The sequence below is a fragment of the Amphiura filiformis genome, chromosome 15, assembly GCF_039555335.1.
Source record: "Amphiura filiformis chromosome 15, Afil_fr2py, whole genome shotgun sequence".
In the NCBI taxonomy this organism is placed as follows: Eukaryota; Metazoa; Echinodermata; class Ophiuroidea; order Amphilepidida; family Amphiuridae; genus Amphiura; species Amphiura filiformis.
The window spans coordinates 770,791-793,982 of record NC_092642.1 but is presented as its reverse complement, the minus strand read 5'-3'; the positions used below and the strand labels follow the sequence as shown (position 1 = coordinate 793,982).

The window sequence follows — 23,192 nt, the reverse complement described above, 5'->3', positions numbered from 1 at the left end:
ATGTTCAAGTTTTTAATTTTCAACGTTTTTGCAAAATCTATCAGAATCACTTTTTTAAAATCTTTCCACTCAGAATCACTCTTTGTTTACAAACATCATTTCCATACAATTGGTTACACACATCATGACAGTGAACATGACCCATAGTTGACCGCTAATAACCCCAATGTTATGGTACAGGTACGCGCACATGACAGTCAATGCACTAACCTGACCGCTTGATAACCCCTAGGATAGTACAGATGCGCGCATCATGACTGTACAAGCGCGACAGCATGAGTGTACAAATATGTACCACATGCGGTATTAAATACACATGACAAGACAAGTTATATAATTACGAGTCAAACACAGTTTATAAATATTATAAATGTGGTTTGTTTTTATTTTAAAATCAATACAAAGGTTTGTTTTTTCTTTGGTTTGTTTTTAGTTTGTTTGATTGTTGTTTGTTTGTTTGTATTACTCTCCAAAGCAATGCAAATGGAATTCATTGTGTTAGCCACTGTTGACATAATAAATGATTTCATAAATATAGTTTTATTATAAATCACGTGCAGAAAAATAATCTCATCAATAAATGACTATAAAATTATGAAAGGAAGAAAAACTATTAATGAATGCATTTTTATAGACCATGCACATTTTGTTAGCTTATTGTTTGTTTTATAGAAACTTTATTTTGCTTGCTTCTTTTTTATCTTGGTTACATTTTTGTTTCTGATATATGAATTCATTTCTCAATAACAAATTGCCTTATAATTCATATTTCCATCACATGTAAATAAAATTAAAAGTCCACATAAAAAAAAAATCTACAGTGACAGCTAAATGCATGCTATTGTAGGCCTGGCCTATTCTTTGAAAAGAAATGAATTTCCTACCAAGCATGCAAGGTCTTAGTTGTATAGTATTCACTGTACAGCTTTAAAATGTTATGAACATTCTGTTGACATTTCAATTCATTTCATTAGAAAATTTTAGAACATAAAATTGTTTTAATAATTTGTAAACACAAGATCATGAAGATTCAAAACTTGGTAAACAAAAATTATATTTAAAACACTTACCAAATGATTCAGCACTTGAACTACTGTCTGTTATATTTCAATGATTTAGAAGGTATCATGCAGCCTTTATCATGTTTATAATTGTGATGATTCCAAACATCCAGAAATGTCTTTCTTCGTGTCCATTTCTTTGAAGACTCTTTGAGGTTATCAGTTTCAAATAATTATATTTATTATAATGCACATCAACATCGGATGAATTTGTTTAATTTGCCGTTGTATTTATTGTAGCTCTGGAATAATTATTATTTTTCTCTCCTTTTATAATCCTTCCTTACAAGGAATGGTTGAAACCATTCTAATATTAAACCTTTCTAAACCCGTCTCGGGCTTCAACAAAGCTGTCCTGTAATCTCGTTATTTTCATTTGTCCTGTTTGTCCAGCAGATATCCAATAAGCCCAATTCTAGTCTTTCTAGATCCTCTGTAAAATTAAAAAAAAAGAATAGAAAAACAAAACAAACATAAATATAAAAGAGTGAAGAGACATCTATCTTGATTTATACCAAGGGAAAAATGTTCATACAATATTATTATCACATACAGTAGACTAGAGCTTCAAATAACAATGAGGACAGAAAATAACATGTAGGCCTAGCTATAGATTTTTAAAACGTAGGGCCTAAGCCCTATATTAATATAGTTTTTTAAAAGAAATCAAAACAGACCAAAGTGGATATTCAAGTTAATATCATTAGGCCTACAAGCATGCAAGTTGGCTGCTGCTTGTTGCATCTGTAGGCCCAATCACTTGATGCCGAAATTTTTATTGTAAATTCTATGAATTGATCATTCATGTTGGTATTTCTTCCAAATTCCCATTTTATTACTCAGTTAAACCAAATAGATAATATAATAGTTCTATAGGATATCAATAAGTATAATTTACATCTCAAAACACCAACAACACCATAACACTTACCGTAGGCCTATGCATATTCCACTGTGCACTGAGTGAATGTCCTACGCAGCGGTCCTGTTCAGTGTGCTTGCCGGCTTGTCCCCCGGAGTGTAGCTGTGTCAGTATGCCTATACTAAAATGCAGAAAACCTTAGACGAGCGCGTATTGTAAGGATACATCGCGTATATACTGCGTTGAACGCACTTGTCTCTGATTGGCTGCTAAGGCGATATATTGTTGCTGAGTGGAAATTTATGAATGAACTGTGCGCCGTACGCGTTGTTAGCGACGAACTTGCAACATCACGGTAGTCGCGCTCGTAAAAGGTTTGCTGCATTTTAGTATATCTCTTGCCGTGTTACGCACGCATTGCTACGGCGGCATTGCTGTGCAGATGTTCTTTCTGGTGAAAAATGACCGCACTTTGGCGTTCCGTTCTGATACAAATTGCGATGGCCTAGAAAAGATTTTGTGTTCCTTGGTGATATTAGGCCCTGTTCCGACTATAGCATGTTTCTCAAGTCTCTGTTGAGGGGACTTAGTAATAATATCGGTGTTCCAAAACAAGCATCATTGTACAATATGCATCATGACGATGTATGTGTCATTCCGAAGGTTCACAAACAAAGTTGATTCCATCAAATTCAGGAAAAGCAGAATTGACGTCATTTTACCCAAAGACGTAGCACCTTGTAATCTACGGTAATCTTTGATTTCAAGTCATTTTATGCTTTGGTTCACGTATTAGATCCCTGTAAAATCGGACTCCTATATCCACTGCGCCGGTTTGTGAATCCGCTCTGTTGACCGAGAGGGCAATGCCCCGTGCTGAGCCGAGTCAAAGTTGATATCGAACGTATGCGGGCGCACTCCATTTTTCTGTTTGGATCCGCCGTGGCCCACGTGGTGTGATAACGCAATCGGCCTAAGTGATATATAGGCACGGTTTCGCTGGCCAGTGAAGCCCAAGACCCGTGGCAAAGTGTCGCCTACCGAGTTCTTGGCATGCGAGGGGTCTCGGGTTCGAATCCCACCCAGAGCAAACAACTTCTTTCCTTCTTTTCTCTCTTTATTCTTTCCTACTTTCCCTTCCTGTCGCCAAAAAGCCCTTAGGCGGTTAGGGTTAAGTTAGTGTTGCAGCAAAACTGGACTGCATGCTTATACTGCACTTCTGGTGTCTTATATCATTAATTAAAACATAATTAGTCCACTTCCCGACTTAAAACATGATATTTTAAATGTGTGTTTTTATGTTCCCTTTACAAATTCTTCAAAATCTTGATTTCGCCAAATATCACTTTAACATGATATCTTGCATTCTGCAGACGATATGGCCTGGATATGGTAAATGGAAAGTTGAATTTGTGAATTGCATATTTTAAAGTGTATCTGAAGTCAAATTCATCATAATTGTTATGAAGTAGATGGTAACTTTATTTAGAAATTTCGCAGAATTAAGTTGTACTGGCACATTGATAAGAAAGGTGTTGCAATCTTTTGTAAGGTCTTTTTTAATCGTTAACCCTCGCATATATACACATGATGTCAAGCGTGTGCAATGCTGTCAAGGGTGGGCCGAAAAACACTTTTTTTCTCGGATCGACTTGGAACTCTCGGAGAATTTTACTAGGGTACATACTACTATTGTGCTAAAATATCAGTAAGATCGGAGCATGTTTCGCCCAGGCAGTAGATTTTCACAAAATCCCTACTTATTTGCCATTTCTTACTGTATAACTCTATATAGAGAAATCAGTAGAAACAACCTGGGAAAAGTAGGCATTGAGATGACGTCATACCTAATATTAAGCAATTTGGGTAGTTTGTTTAGACCCTCCAGAACATCACCAAATAGCAAGCATTCTCCAATTGGTTACCATTATTTTTTGCTAGAGACCTGTATTTAGTTCAATATTGATGATATTTGAGTTGCTAAATTAAGGGGTATAGGGGTAGCATTATGGAGCATTTCCCCAGTTCTACCGAGTCAAATTTCACAATCTTGGTCTTGTTGGGTAGATATGAACTGCAAAAGTACAAACAATACATGAGATATGAATTTAGAGCAGCTCTGACATGACCAGGGGTTAAAGGGTCATGTGACGCCTGATTTGTAGTAATTTTCAAGGCTGTGTGACCTTTTGACCTCTGGTCAAAACATGAATAACCGAGAATCACATAGCATTTATTTTTGGCAATGCTGCAGTTCATATCTGTGCAAAAATACCAAAATTGGGAAATTTGACTGAGTAGAACTGGGGAAATTCTCCATAATGCTACCCCTACCCCTTAATATAGCAACTCATATATCATTAATATTTGACTTTCATGCGTGTCTTTAGCAAAAATAATGGTAACCAATTTGAGACGGCTTGCTATTTGGTGATGTTCTAGAGGGTCCAAACAAACTACCCAAAGTGTTTAATATTGGTTAGGATGGCATCTGAATGCCTACTTTTCCCAGATTGTTTCTACTGATTTCTCTATATAGAGTTATACAGTAAGAAATAGCAAAAAAGTAGGGATTTTGTGAAAATCTACTGCCTGGGCGAAACATGCTCCGAAATTACTGATATGTCAGCACAATACTAGTATGTACCCCAGTAAAATTCTCCGAGAGTTCCAAGTTGATCCGAGAAAAAAAGTGTTTTTTGGCCCACACTGTCCATAGTTCCATGTGTAAAATAATATGGGCTGGATGATTTGCAGTATGTTTAATTTGTAAAAGGAAATCTGCAAAGCATTAATAATTACCAATTGTGAAGGGTCTGACCCCAGACCCTTGCCTTTGAAAATTCTAATTTTCAAGGGTAGATTATAGAAACAATCAGTGGTGGCGGCATGGGGGGGAATGCCCCCCAGTCAGAACTCTTGCCCCTGTCAGAATTGGGAATGATGTAACATGTTGTGCTTTCTACCTCACATTGAAGCCCATTATCCAAACATTCTCTTATTTGGAGTTTAATTATTCCTGGATTCTAGAGCAAAAATGTATATAATAATATCCTAGTGGCCCATAGAATAGTACTCATTTTCCTGGGTTAACCACCAAACTACCGTTGTTTTTGTTCATAACGTCTTAACAAAACACTTACCAAGTTTCACTGGGGTCTTGGGTTATGAGAAAAATATATACCAAAATCTGCATTTTTATAAGGGATGAGACTGTCATCCCAGACTGTCATTTTATCTGGTCAAGCATCTTTAGGAAAACTACTTCCATAAGTTATGTTTGTGATGAAAATAACCATTTCTGCTCAAAAAAGTAAGAGGTTTGACCCTTTTACTTTTACAGTATATAGTGTCACTCACTCTTATGATGAATAGGCAAGAAATGTGTTTTATGTGGGTGGGGGTGGGCAGGGTGTTTAGACTACATGTATGAGTAATTGAACATTGCTGACAAGTACCATGTGTCTGTACTTAAATCCTGGACTTAAAGTAAATGTTTAACATCTTTATACAGCTTTTATAATGAAGTCAATATAATTGTAAATCACCGGGTCATTATGTTACTTTTCTGTTACAGACAGTGATAACGCTGACTTTATCTGATGGTGTTACACAAGCAAGATGTCATGGAGGCAACAGGTGGAGGAAGCTGAAGAAATTTGCAGCAATTCCCATTCCGGTAAAAGCAGACTTACATGATCATCAGTTGGTAGTTGTAGAGGAAAGGCTGTATTTAGCTGGTGGATGGTACAAAGTGCGTGGGAATATTTTTTTTCGGCACCACAATTACTGTGATCATTTTTTCTCTTACAGTCAATCACACAATAAGTGGAGAAAAATGCAATCAATGATCACAAAACGTAGCAGCTTTTCCATGGTACATATGGATGGTTTCATTTACGCAATCGGTGGTACGGGTAAAGTGGGAGGTGAACGTAATAGTCTGCTGCAAACTGTTGAGCGCTTTAATTTGGAAACACGTAGATGGGAGGAAGTCCCCAATCTTCCTGTGGCTCTAAAACATATCAGTTCTGTGGTTTATCAGGGTGTCATTCTAGTGTATGGAATTCATGGAGTCAGCACAACGGAAACCAGCAGACAAGAATCTTTGTTTGCCTTTGACCCAGCCTGTAATGTATGGATATCTCTCGCATCAGAACTTTTTCCCATTAATAGAAAGCTAGAGAGTGATGACTTTCATCCAAATTTTAGCTTACCACCAGCCATACTAGTAGAGAAAGGTGAATGCTACAGGGTTGTCTACTATGGATTAAAAGACCCAATAGTGAGTCATGTGACCATCAACCTTGATGAAGATAATCCGTCTGCCACATTTTCAGAACCACACAATCCGGAAGATCAAGAATCGTTAAGATGGCGTAACTTCTCTTCTGGTGCTTTCTCAATTAACAAGAGATTATTTGTGAATTTGAAGGGATATATTCATCGATTAACTGCTTGCCTCGATTATAACCAAGATGTATCTGATGAAGAAAGTGACCACAAGATCAGTGAGAAAGCTGAAGGAGGAGAGAGAAATCTGTTGACAGAGGATGAGGAGGGTAAATTGTCCCCTGAGGAAGAAGGAAAAGGACTGAACAAAGAGGAAACAAGAAAAGAATCTAACAGTGAGGAAGCTGAAGGAGAAGAGAGAAATCTGTTGGCAGAGGATGAGGAGGGTAAATTGTCTCCTGAGAAAGAAGGAAAAGGACTGAACAAAGAGGAAACAAGAAAAGAATCAAGCAGTGAAGAAGCTGAAGGAGAAGAGAGAAATCTGTTGGCAGAGGATGAGGAGGGTAAATTGTCCCCTGAGAAAGAAGGAAAAGGACTGAACAAAGAGGAAACAAGAGAAGAATCGAGCAGTGAGGAAGCTGAAGGAGAAGAGAGAAAACTGTGGGGCGAGGATGAGGAGGGTAAATTGTCCTCTGAAGAAGAAGGAAAAGGGCTGAACAATGAGGAAACAAAGGAATCAGCCACTGATGAGGAAGAAAGAAAAGGGTCGGCTATTGAGGAAAAAATAAATCCATCCAATGTGGAAGAGAGAAAAAAACCACTCACTGGAGGAGAAAGAAAGGAGTCAGCTACTCAGAAAGACCAAAAACAACTTCCGACTGAGGAGGAGAGAAAAACTCCAATGGAAGAAGATGTAGAAGAAGATAAGGGTGATACTGGAAATGAGGAATTTATTGCAGAGAAAGAATCATACTCTAATGATGATGATGATGCAGAGCCGTTTTCTGGTGCAGAACTTCTCACATGGGATAAAGCCAGTTTTCCTGCTGTTGAATTCACTTTTGATATGTATAGGTTGATGTATAGGAAGCGAAAATCCTCAAAACGCTAGGGGATTGGGATACTTTGAATTCCAATATGCTATTCTTACACAGTGGTACATGAGTTAGGACACTACTCCAAACACATTGGTATATATACAGAGTGTCCCAGAATGATCTATACCGGGAAAGTTATATTATATATTTATGTTATACATATATTTAGCTTAGGAATTTTAGATTTTAGAAATTGGACATTTCTAATAGAAGTTACAGGATATTGCGTAAAAATTCCAAGTTTTGACAAAACAACCGATTTTGAAAACCTGTAAAATTACTAACCGTTCAGCACAAAGTTATTTGAAAAAATGCAGGTATATTTGTTATATGTTCTGTTGTTACTATCTATCGATTATTTATGATGTTAGGAAGCAATCCTTCTATGGATTAAAGGATTTGTTACACTTGAGTGACCTTATATTATTCTTTCTTTGGCGGCAGTTTTGAAGATAATTATTGCGGTGTGTGAGTTTCATCATTTGAAATGCCGGCAGAGATGGACTTGTCATAAAAGTATAGAAAAAGTTCGTCCTTAGTGGCGCAGCATGTATTTATGTCCACAGTATATTGGCAAACCCACAGCTACGTAACAGAGACGATTAAAATTTACTGCGGAGGATCCTTGAGGAAGTTATATCTTCTTTAATAATGACATTTTTTGGTAAAAATTATGGTAAAAATCACATAAAAAGTATGTTATTCAACCTAACTATTTGAAGTCATATTGAAATGTTTCACTTAATCCCATATCAATAATTATTCAGCATTGTAAGGTCTACATCTGTGCCAAATTTGGTGTGTTTCCTATAAAACAATGTAGGATTCCTCCAATATATTGCACAATACAGCTGGACAATGGTGATAAAGCATCCATTTGTATGATGCCTTTGCGCTGTAAATTACACAGATGCAGTTTTCGTCCATTTTCAGTAATATCGATGTCACACCCAAACGAATCAAGCTATTTCCATGAAAGTCACAGAATAAGTAGGAGACATATGTGCCATTGTATTGCACTTATTAAAATTAGATACACTGTTGACTGTATATTTTTTATGTTTTTTATATTATGTTTTTTCAAACACTGTATAGATCATTCTGGGACACCCTGTATGATTATGTAATTCCGGACATTTTTACTCCAAACACACTGGTATATAAGGTAATAACACTCATTGTGTTTACATGTGGTACACCATATGGTCTGTTTTACTGTTTACTCCACAAACACTGGTATATATTATAATTCGTAAAGTTCTTACTTTAAGGTGGTACTATACACCCCCTGATAAATTTTGTGACTAATTTTGCATTTTTCTCAAAAAAAACACCCAACTACACGCTGGCTACAAAAGTTATGTATATTATAGGGGCAAGGAATCCAATTACTTCACTGAAATTTCAGTGATACAAGACAAGTGGTTCATTATATATATGTTGAGAAATGAGGTACATTCTAGCAGTACCTCTTTTCTTATCATAAATAACGCACCGCTTGTCTTAAGTCACTGAAATTCCAGTGTGGGTTCCTTGCCCCTATAATATACATAACTTTTGTTACCAGTGTGTTACTATTTTTTGAGAAAAATGCAAAAATAGTCACAAATTTATCAAGGGGTGTAGTACCACATTTTACACATTAGATTGTAATTTCTTATTCCAGACATTGGTATATGAGGTTGGAACCTTTTTAAGTTTTTACTCCAAATACTGGTATATGAGGTTGTAGTTCTTAAAAGTTCTTATTCCAAACACTGGTTCATGTACACATCCTAAAGTTCTTCTCCAACACTAGTATATGAGGTGGCAATTCTCGCAGTTAATACTCAAACCATATTGGGGTGTTGAGTTTTGTAATTCCTGAAGGTCTTACTTTAAACACTCTGATATTTGAGTTTGTAATACCTAAAGTTTTCAACTCCAAACACTCTGGTATGAGTTTATAATTGATATTATTTTTTACTCCAAACACAATGAGTTTTCAATTCCTAAAGTGATTATTTTAAACACTCGCATACCTTAAAGATTTGCCTAATGGTGTATGTGGACTCCTTTGCCATGGGGTAATTAATTTCACTCCCTCCTCTAAAAATTCCAACAAGAATTGAGGGTCTTACTTGCTGGTGGGATTTTTAAGAGGGGGGGGGGCACTTTTAGTTTGTGCCAGAGATTAGATACCAAGGGAGGCCATATGACCATTACACAAATCTTAACAGTATACTAGTACGCATTTTGCAAGTGCTCTTAAGGGCTGGGGTATGAACGTTTGGACAGTATTTATTTTGGGACATCAGAGCACATCAGATATATCGAATTGCATTCTGAATACGAAGAATGTCACTCTGATATCAAATAATTTTGATTTTTTGAAATTCGCAATTTAATACACATTTTATGGCAAATCATTAAAAATTGATATTTTTGATATTTAACAGTACTTGAAGTAAACTTTATAAATCTGATGATTTATACTTAAAGTGTATGTAGGTGGGATGAAAAAGCCGACGATCAATTGAAAATTTTGACCTTTCGTATTGAAGATATGGATTTTTTCCCAAAACACCAAAAAAATTAGGTCTTTTTGGGAAAAAAATCCATATCTTCAATATGAAAGGTCAAAATTTTCAATTGACCGTCGGCTTTTCCTCCCCTGCTACATACACTTTAAGAATATATCATTAGATTTATATAATTTACTTCGAGGACTGTGATTGTGAAAATTATTTGATATCAGAAAGACATGCTTCCTATTCAGAATGCAATTCGATAGGTCCGAGGTGCTCTCATGTCCCACAAAAAATACTGTCGAAACGCAATAAACGCTCATTTTAGATCCCTTAACGCCAAACACACTGGTATTTGAGTTTGTAATTAAGAATCAAGGATCTTGACTCTAAACACTGATATTTGAGATTGTAATTTCTAATGTTTTTACTCTAAAGGCACTACATGTATGAGTTTGTTATTCCTTAAATTAAAAGGGCATTTTGTGATCCACAGCCTCATCTCCTCCACTTTTCTCAAAAACAAAATGACATTTTTATACCACTGGATACCACTGGCTACATAATGTTTATGTACCAAATATTTCTTGCAGATTAATTCGTTTAGCAAAAATATCACCAAAATTGAATTTCGCTCTGGTATACCAGAACGAAATTACAACAGTGGCCTATGGAGCAATGTAATACACATAAGGCACTTGAAACTTGATTCTGAGTTTAGCGTCCACCGCCCGCGTTATGAATTTTGTGCCGCATTTGAGATGTAAAATCTGAAAATAATTCATTATTTTGCAAATTACTACTAAACCAGAAAGAAAATTTGTTCTGCAAAATTTTAAACCCCTTTTTTTGTATTTAAACCCTTCAAAAACTATAGAAAGCCTTGAGAACTATTAGATGAATCCATCTAAATATTTTAGCATTAAAAATATACAGGTTTTTGACCCTTGCTCTATCCAATTATTTCAATTATACCTTTGGGATACTAGAAGAGAAATCAACCTAGCCAAAATGTTTTTACCAGATGGACACTGTTGTAAATAATTTAACTAGGAAAGACCTAGTTTTGACAAATTGGTGCCAAATATGTATTTCATAATGTCCTGCATGATTGTTATTTTTTGTATAAATGAGTCAATCCCCCCCTGTCCCCCTATCCTCAAATGTATACGGAGAGGTTTACAAATTGGAGTGAAGAAGACTGGCATGGTATACTTCGGAATACATTTAGTTTGTTTTAAAACTTGAAAAACAAAAAGCAAGATAATTAATATACTTTTATAAATGTTTATGTGTGTTTGTGACATAATATTGCGACTGGCGATACCCAATTAGAATGAACAAAAGCGCATAAGCATTGGTAAAAGGCCGCTGATAATGAAACCGTGAAAATAATGAATAATGAATAATGAAATAGTTGCCTCATTATGAGCTGAAAAAAACGGGACGCTAAACTCAACATCAAGTTTCAATAGCCTAATCATGCATAACTCGCAAACGCAAAATCGGAATCAACTGACATTTTGGAGATAAGCTTTTTTCGTGGATATCTACTTAAAAATGTCATAAAAAGAGGAGGCTAAGATCACAAAATCCTCCTTTAATACTCCAAAATCCACTTTTGTATGATGTAATTTCCGAAACACACTGGTATTATGAGGCTGTAATTCCTTAAGTTAAGGTTGGTCTTAACCCTAACTGCTAAATTGTTGGTCTACAGTATATAAAAGTATGCATATTTAGAATGGCAAAGACTTGATAAATTAATCTGTGAGGTCAAAATCCTAAAAAACGTCTCCTAGATATTTTTATCTAGATTTAAAAAATCAATTTTAAAAATGTTTGGCCCAAGAATTTTTTGTTACGTTTAACGAAAAAGAGTGGGCCAAAAACCGTTATTTTGGGATTTAGGGCCAAAATGGCATTTTTTTTGACCTCACAGATGAATTGATCAAGTTCTAAATATGTATACTTTTATATACATTACACCAACAATTTATCAGTTATGAGGCCCGAAAATATTCATAATTCCAGGGTTAAGACCAACCTTAATACTCCAAACACTGGTATATCGATATCAAGGTTAAAAGTTCTTACTCCAAACACTGGAATTTGAGATTTTTAAAAATCTCAAATTCCAGTTAAAATTAAAATTCTTACAGTTAATACTCAGAAAACACTGTTGATGAGTTTATAATTCCTGAAGTTCTTATAATTAATACAATTCACCTAATGGCGCACATGGACTCCTTTGCCTTCAGGTAAATTTCACATGCAAATAGAGAACTCACTCCTCTGAAAATCCCAACCAGAGATGGTGAGATTTTTATGTGAGGACACTTTGTTTTTCCAGTTACGTCCAGGGCGGCCACATGCGCCAATGCGCCATTGAGCAAATCTTTACAGAATATGAATTTGTAAAATTGTAGTTCCTGTTTAAGCTGCTAACGCTAAACACTATGGTATTTGAGTTTTCAATTCTTAAGGATCTTGACTCCAAACACTGGTATTTGAGATTGTAATTTCTAACGTTCTTACTCTATTAAAGACACTGGTATATGAAGTTGTAATTCCTAAATTGAATACTCTAAACACTGGTATATGAGGTTGTAAAAAATTCTTACTCGAACCGGGACTCGAACACTGGTATATGAGGTTGTAATTCTTCAAAGTTAATACTCCAAACACTGGTATATGAGGTTATAATTCTTGAAGTTAAAATACTCCAAACACTGGTATATGAGGTTGCTAAAAGTTGTTTAATACTAAGTGTATGTTATCACACGAGTGTGATAACACACTTATACATTGGTTACAAACATATATCAACTTGTACCCCTTCATTATCACTGTAATTGATGTTATGTCTCGAAAATCATAACATTATTCACAGGTGGTCTGATAACACACTTATACATTGGTTACAAACATATATCAACTTGACAGGTGGTCTGATAACACACTTATACATTGGTTACAAACATATATCAACTTGTACCCCTCATTATCACTGTAATTGATGTTATATTCACAGGTGGTCTGACAGTTCTGTGTGTTCCCTGTCGTGTGCTCCCAACGATTATCATTGCTGGAGTGGATGTTATCGCAGATATCACGATTATTATCGCTGGAGTGGATATCAGATATATTCCCTCAACTTTCAGCACACTCTTTGAGTGAATTTCCTCCCTTCATATCACAAAACACCGCATACCAATGTATAAGTACTCATATGAGGTTGTAATTCTTACAGTTAATACTTCAAACACTGGAATATGAATTTGTAATTCAGGCTTAGAGTTAACCCTCCAAACGTTGGTAATGAGGTTCTTGCAGTTCTTACTCCAAATGCGGGTATATCAAATAATAATTATTACAGGTAATACTCCAAACACTGGTATATGTGATTGTAATTCTAAAAGTTAATCTTGGGAGGGGAGCACTATAATGGCAAGGGGGTTATCAGGCACATCCAAAGATTCATGTAAAAGGTATTTTTTCACAGTCGCCCACTGTACTTGCGTAACGTGAATAGGGTATCAAATTCATGCAAAATTGGTGTAAAAGGGTATGTTTTGGAGCTCTTACATACTAGGGTAGTTTTGCCAAGTTTAAGATTTTGTGCTTTCTCCTTCATTCTTAAAAATGTTAAACAAATCTCCTGAAATAAATCCTCACTCTTAAACTCACTCAACAGGATGAAAATCTTGTGTACGATTCTTTTGCACGTTCCTTTGGACTGGTTCATAAGGTTTTTACACCCCGGTTTCACGCCCAACATGACACCGACCCAGGAGACCAGGTACACACGCTTCTTATTTGAGGTTAAAAGCACCCGTTTCTGCGTGTTTACTTGTTTAGGGTTCATAATTACTTGTTTAGGGTTGGGGAAAAGACAAGTACTTGTTCAGGGTAGCAAATTGTGCTACTTATAGTTGTTTAGGGGTGTAAATTTCAGTCTCAGAAATACTTGTTTAGGGTGTTTTTTGTGAGGCCATGGATGAGCCTGACCCCTCTTGCCACTATAGTGCCCCCCTGGAAGTTAATACTCCAAAAAGCTGGTCTATGTGGTTGTAATTCTTATAGTTAATACTCCCAACACTGGTATATAGGCATGAATTCCTAAAGTTGATACTCCAAACACATGCCTATGCACATTGGTATACTCTATTTAAATTGTGATTTATATGTTTATGCTTTATTATAATACTCATGTATCTGTATGTTTTTTAATGTTATGCAGGGCCCCGTGTAAGAACAGCATTTTAGCTGATCGGGCCACCCTGGGTAAATATGATGCAATAAATAAATAAATAAATAAAGGCAGCCGTTTGAATTGTGTTCTTCATATAGCTTCATATGTAATCTTAATTGTTTTTTTGTTTTTGTTTTCAGTATCATGAAAAGGACAGTTTACATAATTTAATTTTAGCATAGGGCCGAGCAAAGAACATATTTTGAGTTTCTTGGCACACTATACTTGCTGAAGGACCCTTCTTCATTATTTTGATCTAATTAGTATTGGTGTCTTTACATATTAAGAAATGAGACGACCTGTAGTGCGTCACCCTAGCAAGTAGCAGGACATGGCCAAAATTTACTTTGTACAACATGACCAAGAATGATTTTTTAATAAAACAATTCTGGAAATCATAGCAATTGACCTTCTTTGCTTTGTTTTTGTGTGTCATATATATATTATTACGGTAACTTTGGTTGAAAGAAGGATGGCCCAATTTCATCGCACTATGCTATTTGGACCTTTCTACTCCTACTCCATAGTATAGTACTATTGTACATGCATTTCCATCTCTTGCACGAGGAATATGGTTGTGTAAAGAATGTCAACCTTGTGATTTTATTAATCGCTGCAGCTGACGAGACTAGCCTACATGCAGTCGACATTCATCACTGGGCCGTGCAATTGCCCGCACCGGCTGGTCTCACACTAATAGGCAACCATTCAGTATCTGCTGAAGGTCTTTAAGTTTTACACCCACACCTACCTATATCTACTGAAGATAGTTTTACATCCACAAATGTCCACTTTTTGCTATATTTTCCAATACAAATTGACAAAATGTCCACTTTTTGCTGAAAAGGCATTCAAAAAGTGCAATTACGGTATAGGACCACCTATTTACAAAAGAAATAGACGGAAGTGCACTTTCCATTTTTAAAAAGGTCCACTTTTTTGAAGTCCCGCATCCCCGAGTAGGCCCTAAATCTGCATACGGGCCCGATCCACACCTTGCTATCTACTGAAGATGGCTTTATACCCACACCTTGCTCTTGCTATCTACTGATGATGGCTTTATAACCACACCTTGCTATCTAGGCCTACTGAAGATAGTGTTATAGATCCAAACATTGCTATCTACTGAAGATAGTTTTACACCCAAACGTACCTTACTATCTACTGAAGATAACTTAATAGGGCCTACCCACACCTTGATATCTGCTGATGGTGGCTTTTTATCTGCACCTTGCTATCTAGTGATGAGTTTTATACCCATGCCTTACTCTCCACTGAAGATGGTTTTGTCTGCTGAAGATAGTTTTACACACACACCTTTCTATCTACTGAAGATAGTTTTAGACCCAAACGGTGCTGTCTGCTGAACATAGCTTGATACCCACACCTTACTCTCTACCGTACTGATGATGGCTTTGTACCCACACATTGTTTTCTACTGCCCACTCATTGCTATCTACTGAAGATAGTTTTACAATCACAAATTGCTGTCTACTGACGATGGCTCTATACCTACACATTGCTATCTACTGAAGATAGTTTTATATGAACACCTTGCTATCTACTGAAGATAGCTTTATACCCACACCTTGCTATCTACTGAAGATAGCTTTATACCCACACCTTGATATCTACTGAAGATAGATTACACCCAAACCTTGCTGTCTACCGAGTATGGCTTTATACCCACACCTTGCTATCTACTGAAGATAGTTTTATATGAACACCTTCCTATCTACCATGTCTACTGAAGATAGTCTAAGCCGTACCTATATCTATCTACTGAAACTAACTAAGATCAGTTTTGTTTCTAATCTTACTATCTACCTATAGCTATCTGAAGATAGCTTTATATTACATGCACGTTGCGATATACCGCAAATACTTTATACCTTCAGATAATTCTAATTGGATATGAAAATAAATGTGCACATGACTTGGGTCAAGAAGTAAGAGCTTTGTAGAACCTGAAATATGTCCTAAGTAGATAGTTATTACCCACACCATGTTTTCTACTGAAGATAGTTTCACACCCACACCTTGCCATGCGTGCTATCTACTAAAAGTGGGGTTATAGCACCTTGCTATCTATCTAAGATAGTCCTATATCGTTATCTACCAAAACTACTAAAATTATTATTTATAATTTTACTACCTACCTATAGCGTTACTATTATACTTGCACATTTCAACCCACCACAAATAGTTTTACACCCACATACACCTTGCTATCTACTGAAGATCGCTTTATACCCACACCGTGCTATCTACTGAAGATAGTTGTACACCCAAACCTTGCTGTCTACTGAAGATAGCTTTATACCCATACCTTGCTATCTACTGAAGATAGCTTTATACCAACACCTTGCTATCTACTAGAGATAGTTTTACGCCCAAGCCTTGCTGTCTACTGATTATGGCTTTATACCCACACCTTGCTATCTACAATGCTTTATAAACACACCTTGCTATCTACTGAAGATAGCTTTATACCCACACCTTGCTATCTACTGAAGATAGCTTTATACCCACACATTGCTATCCACTGAAGATAGCTTTATACCCACACCTATCTACTGAAGATATTTTTACACCTACACCTTGCTATCTACTGAAGATAGCTTAATATCCACACCTTGCTATCTACTAGAGATAGTTTTACACCTGAGCCTTGCTGTCTACCGATTATGGCTTTATACCCACACCTTGCTATCTACACGGCTTTATACACACACTTTGCTATCTACTGAAGATAGCTTGATACCCACATCTTGATATCTACTGAAGATATTTTTACACCCACACCTTGCTATCTACTGAAGATAGCTTTATACCCACACCTTGCTATCTACTAGAGATAGTTTTACACCTGAGCCTTGTTGTCTACCGATTATGGCTTTATACCCACACCTTGCTATCTACACGGCTTTATACACACACTTTGCTATCTACTGAAGATAGCTTGATACCCACATCTTGATATCTACTGAAGATATTTTTACACCCACACCTTGCTATCTACTGAAGATAGCTTTATACCCAAACCTTGCTGTCTACCGATTATGGCTTTACCCACACTTTGAAGATAGCTTGATACCCACATCTTGATATCTACGGAAGATAGCTTTATACCCACACCTTGCTATCTACTGAAGATAGCTTTATACCCACACCTTGCTATCTACTGAAGATAGCTTTATACCCACACATTACTATCCACTGAAGATAGCTTTATACCCACACCTATCTACTGAAGATATTTTTACACCTACACCTTGCTATCTACTGAAGATAGCTTAATATCCACACCTTGCTATCTACGAGAGATAATTTTACACCTGAGCCTTGCTGTCTACCGATTATGGCTTTACACCCACACCTTGCTATCTACACGGCTTTATACACACACCTTGCTATCTACTGAAGATAGCTTTATACCCACACCTTGCTATCTACTAAAGATAGATTACACCCAAACCTTGCTGTCTACCGAGTATGGCTTTATACCCACACCTTGCTATCTACTGAAGATAGCTTGTATACCCACCTTGCTATCTACTGAAGATAGCTTTATACCCACACCTTGCTATCTACTGAAGATAGTTTTATACCCACACCTTGCTATCTACTGAAGATAGCTTTATACCAATACCTTGCTATCAACTGAAGATGGCTTGATACTCACACCTTGTTATCTACTGAAGATAGCTTTATACACACACCTTGCTATCTACTGAAGATAGCTTTATACCCACACCTTGCTATCTACTGAAATTGAAGATAGTTTTACACCCACACCTTGCTATCTACTAAAGATAGCTTTATACCCATACCTTGCTATCAACTGAAGATGGCTTGATACTCACACCTTGCTATCTACTGAAGATAGCTTTATACACACACCTTGCTATCTACTGAAGATAGTTTTATACCCACACCTTGCTATCTACTATACCCACACCTTGCTATCTACTGAAGATAGCTTTATACCCACACCTTGCTATCTACTAAAGATAGTTTTACACCCAAACCTTGCTGTCTACCGATTATGGCTTTATACCCACACCTTGCTTTCTACTGAAGATATCTTAATACCCACATCTTGCTAGCTACTGGAGATAGCTTTATACCCACACCTTGATATCTACTGAAGATAGCTTTTTATACCCACACCTTGCTATCTACTGAAGGTAGCTTTATACCCATACCTTGCTATCTACTGAAGATAGCTTTATACCCACACCTTGCTATCTACTAAAGATATTTTTACATCAACACCTTGCTATCTACTGGATATCGCTTTATACCCACACCTTGCTATCTACTGAAGATAGCTTTATACCCACACCCTGATATCTACTGAAGATAGCTTTATAACCACACCTTGCTATCTACTGAAGATAGCTTTATACCCACACCTTGCTATCTACTGAAGATAGCTTTATACCCACACCTTGATATCTACTGAAGATAGCTTTATACCCACACCTTGCTATCTACTGAAGATAGCTTTATACCCACACCTTGCTATCTACTGAAGATAGTTTTATACCCACACCTTGCTATCTACTGAAGATAGCTTTATACCCACACCTTGCTATCTACTGAAGATAGCTTTATACCACACCTTGCTATCTACTGAAGATAGCTTTATACCCACACCTTGCTATCTACTGAAGATAGTTTTATACCCACACCTTGCTATCTACTGAAGATAGCTTTATACCCACACCTTGCTATCTACTGAAGATAGCTTTATACCCACACCTTGCTATCTACTGAAGATATTTTTACACCCACACCTTGCTATCTACTGAAGACAGCTTTATACCCACACCTTGCTATCTACTGAAGATAGCTTTATACCCACACCTTGCTATCTACTGAAGATAGTTTTATACCCACACCTTGCTATCTACTGAAGATAGCTTTATACCCACACCTTGCTATCTACTGAAGATATTTTATACCCACACCTTGCTATCTACTGAAGACAGCTTTATACCCACACCTTGCTATCTACTGAAGATAGCTTTATACCCACACCTTGCTATCTACTGAAGATAGTTTTATACCCACACCTTGCTATCTACTGAAGATAGCTTTATACCCACACCTTGCTATCTACTGAAGATAGCTTTATACCCACACCTTGCTATCTACTGAAGATATTTTTACACCCACACTTTGCTATATACTGAAGATCGCTTTACACCCAAACCTTGCTATCTACTGAAGATAGCTTTGTACCAACCCCTTGCTATCTCCTAGAGATAGTTTTACACCCAAGCCTTGCTGTCTACTGATTATGGCTTTATACCCACACCTTGCTATCTACACGGCTTTATACACACACCTTGCTATCTACTGAAGATAGCTTTATACCCACATCTTGATATCTACTGAAGATAATTTAAGACCCACACCTTGCTATCTACTGAAGATAGCTTTATACCCACACCTTGCGAACTACTAAAGATAGTTTTACACCCAAACCTTGCATGCTGTCTACCGATTATGGCTTTACACCCACACCTTGCTATCTACTGAAGATAGCTTTATACCCACACCTTGCTATCTACTGAAGATAGCTTTATACCCACACCTTGCTATCTACTGAAGATATTTTTACACCCACACTTTGCTATATACTGAAGATCGCTTTATACCCACACCTTGCTGTCTACTGAAGATAGCTTTGTACCAACCCCTTGCTATCTCCTAGAGATAGTTTTACACCCAAGCCTTGCTGTCTACTGATTATGGCTTTATACCCACACCTTGCTATCTACACGGCTTTATACACACACCTTGCTATCTACTGAAGATAGCTTTATACCCACATCTTGATATCTACTGAAGATAATTTAAGACCCACACCTTGCTATCTACTGAAGATAGCTTTATACCCACACCTTGCGAACTACTAAAGATAGTTTTACACCCAAACCTTGCATGCTGTCTACCGATTATGGCTTTACACCCACACCTTGCTATCTACTGAAGATAGCTTTATACCCACATCTTGCTATCTACTAAAGATATTTTTACACCCACACCTTGCTATCTACTGGATATCGCTTTATACCACACCTTGCTATCTACTGAAGATAGCTTTATACCCACACCTTGCTATCTACTGAAGATAGCTTTACACCCACACCTTGCTATCTACTGAAGATAGCTTTATACCCACACCTTGCTATCTACTAAAGATATTTTTACACCCACACCTTGCATCTACTGGATATCGCTTTATACCACACCTTGCTATCTACTGAAGATAGCTTTATACCCAAACCTTCCTATCTACTGAAGATAGCTTTATACCCACACTTTGCTGTCTACTGAAGATCGCTTTATACCCAAACCTTCCTAGCTACTGAAGATAGCTTTATACCCACACCTTGCTATCTACTGAAGATAGCTTTATACCCATACCTTGCTATCTACTGAAGATGGCTTGATACTCATACCTTGCTATCTACTGAAGATAGCTTTATACCCACACCTTGCTATCTACTGAAGATAGTTTTACACCCAAACCTTGCATGCTGTCTACCGATAATGGCTTTATACCCACACCTTACTATCTACTGAAGATAGCTTTATACCCACATCTTGCTATCTACTAAAGATATTTTTACACCCACACCTTGCTATCTACTGGATATCGCTTTATACCACACCTTGCTATCTACTGAAGATAGCTTTATACCCAAACCTTCCTATCTACTGAAGATAGCTTTATACCCACACTTTGCTGTCTACTGAAGATCGCTTTATACCCAAACCTTCCTATCTTCTGAAGATAGCTTTATACCCACACCTTGCTATCTACTAACGATAGCTTTACACTCCACACCCCTACTGAAGATGCTTTGTCTACCTTGCTATTATGAAGATAGCTTTATACCCATACCTTGCTATCTACTGAAGATAGCTTTATACCCACACCTTGCTATCTACTGAAGATGGCTTAATACCCACACCTTGCTATCTACTGAAGATAGCTTTATACCCACACCTTGCTATCTACTGAAGATCGCTTTATACCCACAACTTGCTATCTTCTAGAGATAGTTTTACATCCAAACCTTGCTGTCTACTGATTATGACTTTATACCCACACCTTGCTATCTACACGGCTTTATACCCACACCTTGCTATTTCCTGAAGATAGCTTGATATCCACACCTGGCTATCTACTGAAGATATTTTTACACCCACACATTGCTATCTACTGAAGACAGCTTTATACCCGTGGCACACCTTGCTATCTACTGAAGATCGCTTTATAGAGAAGTTTGGCTCTAAATCTACGAACTCTGGCTTTCTGGCAACACCATCTCGCCATTGGTCAGTAGCTGTCAGTGACCAATTGCTGACAGACCAACAGACGGCCTGAAGATGCACCTAGGATAAGGTGTGAAACCGTTGCCTCAGTCCAGTTGAATAGTTTTAACGAATCTAATTTTATATTTGATTATACCTGGATGAATGACAACCTTCACAAACGTATCGCTTTATACCCACACCTTGCTATCTACTGAAGATAGCTTTATACCCACACCTTGTTATCTACTGAAGATAGCTTTATACCCACACCTTGCTATCTACTGAAGATATTTTTACACCCACGCCTTGCTATCTACTAAAGATAGCTTTATACCCACACCTTGCTATCTACTGAATATATTTTTACACCCACACCTTGCTATCTACTAAAGATAGCTTTATACCCACACCTTGCTATCTACTGAAGATAGCTTTATACCCACACCTTGCTATCTACTGAAGATATTTTTACACCCACGCCTTGCTATCTACTAAAGATAGCTTTATACCCACACCTTGCTATCTACTGAATATATTTTTACACCCACACCTTGCTATCTACTAAAGATAGCTTTATACCCACACCTTGCTATCTACTGAAGATAGCTTAATACCCACACCTTGCTATCTACTAAAGATATTTTACACCCACACATTGCTATCTACTGAAGACAGCTTTATACCCGTGGCACACCTTGCTATCTACTGAAGATTGTTTTACACCCAAAACCTTGCTGTCAGCTGTCTACTGAAGATAGCTTTATACCTACACCTTGCTTCCTACTGAAGATAGCTTTATACACACACCTTGCTATCTACTGAAGATATTTTACACCCACGCATTGCTATCTACTGAAGACAGCTTTATACCCGTGGCACACCTTGCTATCTACTGAAGATAGTTTTACACCCAAACTTTGCTGTCAGCTGTCTACTGAAGATAACTTTATACCTACACCTTGCTTCCTACTGAAGATAACTTTATACCCACACCTTGCAGCTCCTTGCTATCTACTGGAGATAGCTTTATACCCACACCTTGCTGTCTGCTGAAGATAGTTTTACACCCAAACCTTGCTGTCCGCTGTCTACTGAAGATAGCTTTATACCTACACCTTGCTTCCTACTGAAGATAACTTTATACCCACACCATGCTTTCTACTGAAGATAGCTTTATTACCACACCTTGCTATCTACTGAGGATAGCTTTATACCCACACCTTGCTATCTACTAAAGATTGCTTTATACCCACACCCTGCTTTCTACTGAAGATAGCTTGATACACACACCTTGCTATCTACTGAAGATAGCTTTATACCCACACCTTGCTATCTACTGAAGATAGCTTGATACCCGAACCTTGCTATCTACTGAAGATATTTTACACCCACGCATTGCTATCTACTGAAGACAGCTTTATACCCGTGGCACACCTTGCTATCTACTGAAGATAGTTTTACACCCAAACCTTGCTGTCAGCTGTCTACTGAAGATAGCTTTATACCTACACCTTGCTTCCTACTGAAGATAACTTTATACCCACACCTTGCAGCTCCTTGCTATCTACTGGAGATAGCTTTATACCCACACCTTGCTGTTTGCTGAAGATAGTTTTACACCCATACCTGGCTATCTGAAGATAGCTTTATACCCACCATGCTTTCTACTGAAGATAGCTTTATTACCACACCTTGCTATCTACTGAGGATAGCTTTATACCCACACCTTGCTATCTACTAAAGATTGCTTTATACCCACATCCTGCTTTCTACTGAAGATAGCTTGATACACACACCTTGCTATCTACTGAAGATAGCTTTATACCCACACCTTGCTAT

The 23,192-nt window shown here is 37.2% G+C and overlaps 1 protein-coding gene across 1 annotated transcript in view; it reads left to right on the top strand.

Annotated features, from left to right (window-relative positions):
* LOC140171122 (kelch-like protein 26) overlaps nucleotides 1-7,348 on the top strand; it is an 81,493-nt gene extending 74,145 nt beyond the window's left edge. The window contains exon 4 of the mRNA XM_072194304.1: nucleotides 5,501-7,348. Coding sequence (XP_072050405.1) covers nucleotides 5,501-7,267 — 1,767 coding nt within the window. The 3' untranslated portion in view covers nucleotides 7,268-7,348. The remainder of the gene's footprint in view (nucleotides 1-5,500) is intronic.
* The last annotated feature ends 15,844 nt before the right edge of the window (nucleotides 7,349-23,192 follow it).